Genomic DNA, 11,402 nt, shown 5'->3' with positions numbered 1-11,402 from the left:
AGGGGGGTGCCGAACCTACGGGATGCGCCTGGCACAGGCCAGCGGCTGTGCCCGGCCGTGCCCCTTCTGGGTGCCGGGCTACCGGGGGGTAGCAGCTGGGTTCCAAGACGGGGGATGCCAGGCGGAGTGGCACTGCCAGCCCTGTGCCCCTCGGGGTAGGGGGCCCAGGGACACCCCCCCCCGCGCTACCTCCCCGCCGGCGGGGATGAGGTAAGGCTGGCGGGTGGCACAGGGCTGCTCTATTTGCATAATAATCTCGTTAATGGAGCCTGGCCTGCGGGAGAGTCGGGCTGGAGACGCCACCCCCTCCCCGCCCCGCTGCCTCCCTCCGGCCCCGCCGCTCCGCCAGCCGCGGCGCGGGGCGCGGAGCGGAGCGCGGGGCGCGCAGCCGGACGGGCAGCGCCGGACCGGCCCGCCAGCAGCCCCGGGCAGCCTGCTGACACCCCCCCAGCGAGCCGGTGAGCACCCCCGAGCACCCCTCGAGCATCCCGGGCGGCGTCCCCGAGCATCCCGGGCAGCGTCACCTGAGCATCCCGGGAGCATCCCCCAAGAGTCTCGGTGAGCAAGCGGTGAGCGACCCCCCCGAGCACCCGCGGACATCCCGGGCAGCATCCCGGGGAACGTCCCCCGAGCGTCCCCCGAGCACCTCGGTGAGCAGCCGATGAGCACCCCCGGTGATCACCCCCCGAGCAGCCCGGGAAGCACTCCCCGAGCCTGCCGGCGAGCGCCCCGCCAGCATCCCCCGAATATCCCGGGCGTCATCCCGGGGAGCACTTCCCGAACATCGCTCGAGCAACCCCTCGAGCAACCCCTCGAGCAACCCCCCGAGCAACCCCCCGAGCATCCCCCGAGCACCACAGGTATCATCCCGGCGAGTACCAACCGAGCATCTCCCGAGCATCCCGGCAAGCACCTCCCGAGCATCCTGGGCACCATCCTCCGAGCATCCCGAGCAGCATTCCCTGTGAATCCTGGCCAGCGTCCCCCGGGCACCCCGAGCATCCCCGGCAGCATCCCGAGTAGCATACCCTGAGGATCCCGGGCAGCCCCTCGCCCTCCCCTGCGCCCCCCCGAGCCGCGCCGTGCCCGCTGCCGGCCCCGCAAACTTTCCGGCGGCGGCAGCTCCCCGGCACGGGCACCGCCGGGCTGCGGCGTCGGGGCACAACTTTGCCCAAGTTGCGGAGGGTGAGGGGGGCTGCGGGGCTTGGGGGGGGCCCACCGCGGGGATACCAGCTACCTCCCAAGCAGCTCTTTGTCCTCAGCATGTCCTCTCCCACCTGGAAATCTGGATGCCATTCTGCACCAAGCAAGGGTTGGGGGCCCCTTTTGAAGCCCTTCCCCCCAACCCATCCATGCCCCTACACCCCTTTCCCCATGGGCAGACCCCCTCCTCCCCAGCACAGCACCCCTGTGAGATACCCCTGCTCATTGGTCACCAGCCAGCAGAGAGGGGCTGGGTGGATGGTGGTGGTGGTGGAAAAATGCTCGGAGGTGTCCATGGGGTCCTGGGTTCCCCCCCACCAAGGCTGGAATTAACTTTGCGCACACATCACGCGCCACACCACAATTTGACACAACGCAATGCAACACGACCCAACCCGAAACAATGCAACACCACGGTGCAACGCGATGCAACCTGACGCAGGGCCACACAACCCAACCCAACCCGCAACACCCCAATCCAACACCTTCCCCCACAAATCTCCCCAAAGCTCCCAGATCTCCCCAAAGCCCCTCTTCCTCAAGCTGCTCACCCCAGTCTGTACCACACCCAGAGAGATTGGTAGCCCTGTGACCCCTCCCAGGCTGGGAAGGACTCTCATGGTGCCTTGTGAGGATGGGCTTGCTGGACCAGCCCGGACACCCACCTGATGTGGGTGCTCTCGCCGGTGCACTAGGTAGAGGTGTGGGGGGTGTGTGGGATGGAACAGTGCCAAGGGCTGAAACCTGCCTGGGATTGTGCAGGCAGGATCCTGCCCTGTCACCAGAGGGGCTGGCAGAGGGGACAGCCATGGGGTAGAGCTGCCACCAAGCCACCAGCGCGGCACACAGGCAGGCGATGCAGGCAGCGATGACGGCAAGAAGCACCCCCCCACCACCATCCCCCCTTGCTCCTCCCCAAACCCCCCTCAACCACCTCCTCTGCCTTTTCTAGGAGCTTCCTGACTCACCCGGGCACCCTCCACCACCTCCCTGCAGTGGGCACGGCTCCAGCATGAACCGTGGGGTACCGGAGCCTGTCCCCTACCTGCCCTGAGCCCCCCGTACCTGCGCTGCCTGTGGGGACCCCCATCCCCAGCCATGGAGAAGACCTACTCACTGACAGCCCACTACGATGAGTTTCAGGAGGTGAAGTACGTGAGCAAGTACCAGAGCGGCACCCTGCCCAATGGCTTCGCCCTCCAGCTGGGCACTGGGGCCAAGAAGCGCCGGGGGGGGCTGCCGCGCTGGAGCCGCCGGGAGGTCTGCCTGCTCTCGGGGCTGGTGTTCGCTGCGGGGCTCTGCGTCATCTTGACGTGCATGTTGGTCCTCAAGTACCTGGCGGCTGAAGGGGACAGCTACTGCCTGGAGGGGTGCCAAGAGAAGAAGGCCTTCCTGCGGGCATCCCGCTTCCTCAGCGCCAACATGGATGCCACCATCGACCCCTGCCAGGACTTCTACTCCTTTGCCTGTGGCGGCTGGCTCCGGCGACACGGCATCCCCGAGGACAAGCTGGTGTACGGCACCATCGGGGCCATCGCTGAGCAGAACGAGGCCAAGCTGCGGGCGCTGCTGAGCCGCCCCGTGCGGCGCCGAGCCCCCAGCTCGGCTGAGAGGAAGGTCAAGGAGTTTTTCCGCTCATGCCTGGACCGGGCTGAGATTGACCGGCTGGGCCCACGGCCCATGTTGGAGGTCATTGGGGAGTGCGGTGGCTGGGACGCCCCCCCAGGCCGTGGGGACCTCAATGAGCTGCTCTACAAGACGCAGGGGGTCTACAGTGCTGCTGTGCTCTTCTCCCTCACCGTCAGCCTGGACGAGAGGAACACCTCCCGCTACGTCATCCGGGTGAGGGCACCCTGTCCCTGGAGTTGTTTCCCGCCCCCCACCCGCCTGTGCGGATGACACCCCCCCCAGATGTCACTCACTGTCCTCGTTGTGGTGGCGCTGGGCGCCTGCCTGGTGTGTGGGCTTGGCTGCAGTAAGCAGCCGGGCTGGGAACTGCCCCTTTCCCTGGGGACCCTTCTTCTCCCCATCATGGGACCCCTGTGTCAGGCTGCCCCAGGGTGAGGGTGGCACTTCCAGGGTAGGGTTGGGGACAGTTGTGAGGCAGTGCTGCCCAGCTGGGTGCTGGGGACAGCCCAGCACGGCACCAGAGCCTCCAGAGTGTTGGCAGCCAAGTCCCTCACCTTGGCGTTCTGGCTGCCATCTGTACACAGAGGCGGTGACAGGGGGATGACTGTCAGCCCCACAGCACTGGGCCAGAGTGCCAGGGCATTTGCCCGTGACTTTGTCAGCCTTCCCCAACCCTTCCAGCCTGTGTCCGTCACCCTGTGGTGCCACCAGGGCATGGGTGGGCTTTGTCTGGGTGGCCAAGCCTAAAGCACCCTTGATGGATGTGGGAGTGCGGTGGTGGACATGGTGGGGGCACAGCAATGGCATGAGGGGGGCACCATGGTGGGCAGAGTGATGGGCATAGAGGACCATGACGATGGCACAGCAGCGGGGACACAGCAATGGTATGGTGGGGACACGGCGGCGGGCATGGAGGGAACCTGGGGGTGGGCACAGCAGGGACACGGTGGGTATGAGCGGGGTGGGCATGCTGGGTCCGAGGTGTTGGGGACGGCAGGAGCACTCGAGGGGGGACACAGTGGTGGGGATGAGCCTCCCCGTTCCCTGTGAGGTGGTGGGGCTGGGGAGGTGTAGGGGGGGGCCGGGGGAGCGGGGCGGGGGTGCCGGGCCGCCCGTGCGTACGCTAGAGGGAGCGTGTGTCACAGGGAAAGGGCGGGCGGTGGCGGGGCCGGGCGGGAGGGTGCAGGTGTGACAGTGTGATGGGGTGGGGGGTGACAGCCAGGGCTGGGGGTCAGGGCTTGGCTGGGGGGCGGGGAGGGGCGGGAGGCTGTCAGGGTGTGACTGGGGGGGGGCGGAGCGGGTGTGTGATGGGTGTGAGTGTGACGGGGGGGGAGCTCTACATGTGGCAGTGCCCTTGTGGGAAAGAAAAACGGGGGGTGATGGGGGGGGAGCTATGGAGAAAGGCTCTGGATGCTTGTGGGTGCGTAGGGCAGCGCTGCGGCTGTGCACAATTTGGGGGTGGGGGGTGGGGGGGGGTGGGTGCTGATGGGGTGGGATACAGAGTGTGTGTGGGGTGAGCCAGAGAGAAAAGTGTGTTTGTGGGGGCTGTGCGTGTGTCTGGGGGGGTGTGTGCATATGGGGGGGGTGGGTAAACTAGATGGTGCATGCGTGGGGGGGGCTGAGCATACACAAGTGTGTGTCATGAGGGGTGAGTTACGGGGTGTGTGTGTGTGTGTGTGTGTGTGTGTGTGTGTGTACACATATGTGCGAGTGTGTTCAGGTGTGTGTATGTGTTAGAGGCTGTGTCCGTGGCGACAGGATAGTGAGGGGTGGGTGTGGGGGTGTGTGTGTGTCTGTGTGAAGGGGGTGTGTGAAGGGTAGGGGGTGTCCATGCAGCGTGGCTCATCCCTGCGGCTCCCCATGGGATGGGCTGCAGCACAGGAGTAGGGGGCAGGTGTGGGACCACCATGGGCCAGGGATGGTGCAGAGCGTGGTGCCAGCATAGGGCAGGCTATGGGGCAGTCTGTGTGCCAGACATGAATCAGGCCAAGGAGCAGTGGCCCACCCTCTGCCCGGGGCTCCCAGCCCATTGCATGCTGCCCACTGCAGCTCCAGCATCCTCCAGCAGGAGGGAAACTGAGGCACAGGACTCACCCACCGCGCTGCCATCCCATGGCTCCCGGGGCACCCTGCAATACGAGGGAAGGTGAGGGGCTGCCTTGCCCAGCACAGCAACCCCCTCCCTCTGCTCACCTGCTGCCCCCATCTCTCTCCCCCTAGATTGACCAGGATGGGCTGACTCTGCCCGAACGGACCCTCTACCTGGGGCAGGATGAGGAGAGCGAGAAGGTGAGGGCAGGGGGGCACACTGATGCCATGGGGACACCAGGAGAGGGACCAGCACCCAGCATCAGGTGGCAGACAGAGGGGACTCCACTGCCAGCAGCGCCAGGGGCTGGGGTGCCTGCAGGGCAGTGCGGGGTGGCACCCAGCATCCCTTCCCTTGGCACAGATCTTGGCTGCGTACCGGGTGTTCATGGAGCGGCTGCTCACCCTCCTGGGGGCCGAGCATGTGGAGCAGAAGGCCCAGGAGATCCTGCAGCTGGAGCAGCACCTTGCCAATGTGAGAGTGATGCCCGCCCTGGGCTGCCCCTGACCAGACCTTGGGCACCCTGGTTGCAGATCTTTGGGGATCTCCATGCCTGGTCCTAAGGGACCCCATCCCAATCCCCTTGGGGAAACTCCACTCCCAGCCCTTGGGGACCTTCATGCCTGTTCCTTGTGGATTCCAGCCCCTTGAAGACCCCATGGCAGATCCTCGGGGACCCCGGCCCCAACATCTTGAGAAGCCCCCAGTCCCAGCCCTTGGGACAACCACTCCAGCCCTTGGGGACCCCCGTGTCCACTCCTTATGAATCCACTCCAGGCCCCTGAGGACTCCATGCCCAGCTCTTGGGGACCCCAGTCTGGGTTCTGGGGGACCCATGTGCCCAGTCTTTGGGTACCTCATCTCCTTGGGGATCCCATGGCCACCCCTCAGGGCCCTGCTGGCAGCAGAGGGTTCCCAGGGCAGGGAGCTGGGAGGGATGTGGGTCAGTAGCCCCTCTTGCCCCGGAGCTGTGTCCCGTCCCTGTGCCACCCCCAAGGCAGGCAGTGGGGTGGTGACAGCCCACCCCCTGTAGATCACGGTGTCCGAGTATGATGATGTGCGGAGGGACGTCAGCAGCACGTACCACAAAGTGACCCTGGGCGAGCTGCAGCGCATCACCCCCACGGTGAGTACCCCCGGGCCCCATCCTGCCACCCCACGTCCCCCATCTGCCCTATGCCCCATACTTGTCCCTGTCCCCCTGCTCCATGCCCTCATTGTCCCCCCCAGGTAAGTCCAGTTGAAGGTGATGAATCCACCCTGCACTTTTCTAGGCAGGAAGGGGTGGTGGGATGCTGGAAAGCCTGGAGGGCATTCCCTTCATGGTGGCATGGAGGGTGGGGTCCCTGTGCCCCCCTGACAGTGCCTGTCCTGGCAGCTCAAGTGGAAGCGCTTGCTGGACCGCATCTTCCACGACAACTTCTCAGAGGAGGAGGAGGTGGTGCTGCTGGCCACCGACTACATGCACAAGGTGTCTGACCTCATCCGTGTGACGCCCAGCAGGTGAGGGGGGCTGGCACCCCCTGTGCCCCCAGCACCTTCCCCAGCCTGGCAGGGGGTTGGCAATGGGGTGGGCACAGGGTGGCTGTGGCTGGCCCCCCCATCACTCCCATCCTGGGTAGGTCATGCGGGGCAGGGGGACTCCTGGAAAAGCCATGGGAGAGGTCACTGTTGTGGGGTCCCCAGCACCCTGGCTGTGCCTGGCCCGCTGCTGAGACCCACTTCGTGCTAGAGGTCACCAGGCTCATCACACAGCAGGGACATGGTGACAGCCCATCCCCAGGACCCCACAGGACATGGTCACTCTCATGACCTGCCTGATTCCCAAGCAGGGGTGTCCCCATCCTGGTGCACACTCTCCATCCTCCCTGCGTGCCTGGGGACATGCTCAGTGGGGGAGCCTGATCCTGCCCCCCAACACCAGGATCCTTCACAACTACATGCTGTGGCGCATCGTGGTGGTGCTGAGCGAGCATCTCTCCACCCCCTTCCGCGACGCCATCCACGAGCTCTCCAAGGAGATGGAGGGCAATGAGAAGCAGCTCGAGCCGGGCAAGATCTGCCTGAGCCAGGCCAACAAGCACTTTGGCATGGCCCTGGGCGCCCTCTTTGTTGAGGAGCACTTCTCCTCCGCCAGCAAAGCCAAGGTAGGTGATGCATGCCTGTGGGCACGAAGCCACTGTGTCCCTCCTGTCCCCTTGCCAAGGTGCCTGCCACCACCTGGCACCCTCCTGAGGACTGGCTGGCAGGGTGATGGGTGGTAAGGATGCCATGCCAGGACCCGCGGTGACCTGCCGTAGGTGCAGCAGCTGGTGGAGGACATCAAATACATCCTGGACCAGCGCCTGGATGAGCTGGACTGGATGGACGAGGAGACGCGGAGAGCGGCCAGGGCCAAGGTAGTGGCCCTCAGTGTGGATCCCTGCCCTCACCTCCACCATGGCCTGGGGGATGGGGGCCTGATCCCACCGCTCGCTTTGCCCGCAGCTCCGGTACATGATGGTGATGATTGGGTACCCCGATTTCCTGCTGAAGCCAGAGGCCATTGACAAGGAGTATGAGGCAAGGGGTGGCCCAGGCCCACAGGGGAATGTGGGCACACAGAGTGGGGAGATGGTCCCTATATCTGCCTCGGGGTCTGCAGAGACCAGGATGGGGAGATGCCACCTCAAAACAAGCCACTTCCTGGGAGCTTGTTGTGCCCACCACTCACATAGCCACAGCCACACGGGCAGTACCATGATGTCCCTGGGGTCTCAGATGATGTCCCCTTCCCCACATCACACCCTGCCCAGGGCTTACCCCCTTCCTCAGCAAGGGTTGGGGATGCTCCTAACTCTGCATGGCCCAGGGACTCCACAGAGGTGACAGATATGCAGCCACCCACATGGGCACACGGAACAGGACGTGAAGACACATCTAGCCCGTGGCCACAACCCCACACCCTCAGTCCCCAAGGCTCACGGGGGTGGGAGGATGCCCCAGCCCTGCTCCCCACACTCTTGGGGATGGCACTTGGAGCTGACATCCCCCTGAGGTGGCTGTGCCCCCTCCCAGTTTGAGGTGGACGAGAAGACCTACTTCAAGAACATCCTCAACAGCATTGCCTTCGGCATCAGGCTCTCGGTGAAGAAGATCCGGCAGGAGGTGGACAAATCTGCGTGGGTATCCCCTTGGCCCAGCGGGAGCATGGCGGTGGACAGCATGGCCCCACTGATGCCCCCTGTCCCCATGCCTGGTTGCACCCCATGGGGTGTAGGCAGGAGGGCACAGGGCAAGCCAGGAATGCCCCTCTGATCCCCCAGCTGTGCAAGGGGGTGGCATTTCTGTGTTCCTTGGTGCCCCCACAGCGTGGCACCGCTGTCTCTCCTTGCAGGTGGCTGCTGCCTCCCCAGGCGCTGAATGCCTACTACCTGCCCAACAAGAACCAGATGGGTGAGGCATTGCCCGGCCCCTCCCCAGGCTCACCCCCCTGGGACCGGGGGTGTGGGGAGGGTCTGAGGTGGGGGGCACAGTGCAGGGTCCCTTGGTGATGCTACAGGTGGGTATGGGACAGGGTGGCCGCACCAACTGCAATGCTCTCCTGTGTCCCCAGTGTTCCCCGCCGGCATCCTGCAGCCCACTCTCTACGACCCTGAGTTCCCGCAGTGAGTGTGGGGCTGGGGTACGGGGCAGGGGCGGGGCGGTGTCCGGGCAGGGGGTGGGGAGAGTGGCATGGGGGGGGGGGTGCCAGGGCAGGGGATGGGGGTGCCTGGTCCTGGGGTCACCTCCATCCCTGCCAACACCGTGCCCTCCACTCGCTCACCTTTGCTCTCCTCCGTAACAGGTCTCTGAACTACGGTGGGATCGGCACCATCATCGGGCACGAGCTGACCCATGGCTACGATGACTGGGGTGAGTGACCCCCCCACACCCCATGCCGGGGCAGGAGGTGGGTGGGTGAGGGGCAGCCAGGCTGGGGGGGTGCAGGATGCCTGGGTCCCTCGGGACTACTGGTGGTGGCGGTTGCCTTGTCAGGGGGACAGTACGACCGGCACGGGAACCTGGTACACTGGTGGACAGAGCGGTCGTACAGCAAGTTCCTGAAGAAGGCACAGTGTATCGTCAACCTCTACGACAACTTCACTGTCTACAACCAGCGGGTGAGACCCCCTCACCCGCCAGGCAATGCCTGGGCACACGCTGCCCCGTGGGGACGTCCCTACTGCTTCGTGCCCACAGGAGAGCATGGCTCTGCCCTGCCTAGCCCTGAGACCTGACAACTCATCACATCCCAGCTGGGCACTGGGTGGGGGAAACTGAGGCACGGCCTTGGTGCCAGGGTGGGGATGGGGGGATGCCTGGCTGGCGGGGGAGCACCTCCGCTGACTCCGTGTCTTTCTCGGCAGGTGAATGGCAAACACACCCTGGGAGAGAACATCGCTGACATGGGGGGGCTCAAACTCGCCTACTATGTAAGTGTCCCCCCACCCTGGGGTGTCACACCCTCGGCAGGGCCATGGGGCAGCTGCTGATGCCATCCCCACTGCGGGGGGGGACCAGGAGATCCCCAGCCCTGTCTTGCGAGCCTGATCCAGCTTGCTGGTTGCTGGGGGGAGGCTCGGGGCAGGTCTTGGGGGGGCACCCAAGCTGTGCTGAGGGCACCCCTTGTTCTCCAGGCCTACCAGAAGTGGGTGCGGGAGCACGGCCCCGAACACCCCTTGCACCACCTGAAATACACCCACGACCAGCTCTTCTTCATCGCCTTCGCCCAGGTGAGCCCCTGCCCTCCCCACACATGGCATGTGCTGGGCGGTGGGGGGGGTCACCCAGTGTGGCACCGGTGGCCCTGAGGGATGGGGCAGGTGCTGTGCCAGACCGAGTGCCCATGGCCAGGAGTTGGGCTTGGCCCCATCAGCAGGTCCTGGGGTCAGGGTTGGGGCTCCTGGGGACCCTACAATAACAAATGTGTGCCCCCCCCATCACCTCCAGAGATCCCGCAGCAGCAAATGCACATGACCCTGAACTCCTAGGAGACCCTACAGCCAGGCAGCCCACTCCCCTAGGAGACCCTACAATAACAAACGTGCCCCTGTGCTCAATTCCCAACCCACCTATACCCCACATGGTCTCCCAGGAGACCCTCCAATAACAAGCGCAACCAGGGCATCGCTGCCCCCATCCCCCGGCAGAGAGAGGAACCGTTGTGCCTTGGTGGGTACCACGACCCCATGGGCCCCGGTGGGTGCCAGGACATGGGGTGCCCCATCCAGCTCACCCACGGGAATGTTTCACCCCCGCAGAACTGGTGCATCAAGCGGCGATCCCAGTCCATCTACCTGCAGGTGCTGACGGACAAGCACGCCCCAGAGCACTACAGGTACCGGTGGCCCTGAAATCGGGGTGGGGGGCACGGCAAGTGCCAGCCTTCCCCACGTCTGGCAGTGCCGTGCAAAGTGGGGTGGGCGCCAGAAGGCTCTGGGTGGGCATCCCTGGGGCAGGGGATGGGGTGCTGCTGGGGTGAGTGGGTGTCCCGAGTGGGGTGCATGGCAGCGGTGGCGGGGGAGTGTGTGTGTGTGCGCACCCAACTCTGAGTTGCTCCTCTCTCCTGGCAGGGTCCTGGGCAGCGTTTCGCAGTTCGAGGAGTTCGGACGGGTTTTCCACTGCCCCAAGAACTCGCCCATGAACCCGGCGCACAAGTGCTCAGTGTGGTGAGGCTGATCCCACCCCGGCAGGCTGGCACCCCCCATCCCCACCCCTGCCCTGTGTGCCACCCTGTGCCTGCTCCCCACCTCCTCCTGTCTCCCCCTCCTACCCTCCAGGCAAAGGGGGCACCCCCGGGTGATGCAGGGGGTCGCTCCCCCGAAGACAGGCACCTGCTGGGGGGGTGGGGGCAGCGGGGAGACACTTGGGGTGGGCACGAGCCCCAGCCCAGAGGCAGCGGCCTCCTGTCCATCCCCTTCCTACTCTCTGCCCTGCGAACTGGGGGTCCCCATGGAGGAATGAGGTGATGTAGGGCACCCCCCAGGCTACCCTGTACCCCTTCGCCTGTCCACCCACCCCAAACCTTTCACCCAGCCTTTCACCCTACCACATCCAGCCCAATGCTGGTTGAGACAGGGGGAGTGAACAAGAGACGCTGTGGGGCTGCCCCATGCCAAAACCCCCCCTACGCAGTGCCCTCCCCAGCACCCCACTGTGCCAGCCCCATCCTGTCCCCGCATCAGCCCTGCCGGCGGGTGGGCACAGCCAGCAGGGCTCGGGGTGAGCGATGCCAGCCTGCCCCGGGAGCACAGGGACACGGACGCCCGCTGTATTTTTCGCTGCTCTTTCTGGTCAATAAAGCGCTGGATATGCCGGGTGGCTGCAAGGTGCTGTGGCCGGGGGACGGGCAGCAGCAGGCAGCACCCCCAACTCTGCCTGCACGGCATGGGAACCACCACACACCACGTTTACTAACCACCGAGCACCCCTGCGGCTGGCACAGGGCACCCCTGCACCT

General features: G+C 65.4%; 1 protein-coding gene across 1 annotated transcript; it reads left to right on the top strand.

Annotated features, from left to right (window-relative positions):
• Nucleotides 1-2,155: 2,155 nt before the first annotated feature.
• On the top strand, nt 2,156-11,257 carry ECEL1 (endothelin converting enzyme like 1). Its single transcript, XM_074590851.1, has 17 exons — nt 2,156-3,045; nt 5,053-5,121; nt 5,285-5,395; nt 5,955-6,047; nt 6,300-6,424; nt 6,846-7,068; nt 7,222-7,320; nt 7,409-7,483; nt 7,979-8,082; nt 8,298-8,356; nt 8,517-8,568; nt 8,748-8,815; nt 8,939-9,063; nt 9,310-9,375; nt 9,580-9,675; nt 10,204-10,280; nt 10,516-11,257. Exons 1-17 carry the CDS (start codon nt 2,302-2,304, stop codon nt 10,613-10,615), a joined length of 2,286 nt encoding a protein of 761 aa, XP_074446952.1. The 5' UTR covers nt 2,156-2,301; the 3' UTR covers nt 10,616-11,257.
• Nucleotides 11,258-11,402: the final 145 nt, after the last annotated feature.

This window comes from Larus michahellis, chromosome 6, assembly GCF_964199755.1.
Source record: "Larus michahellis chromosome 6, bLarMic1.1, whole genome shotgun sequence".
Lineage (NCBI taxonomy): Eukaryota > Metazoa > Chordata > Aves > Charadriiformes > Laridae > Larus > Larus michahellis.
The sequence above is the reverse complement of the archived record's forward strand: the minus strand, read 5'-3'. Positions and strand labels throughout refer to the sequence as shown.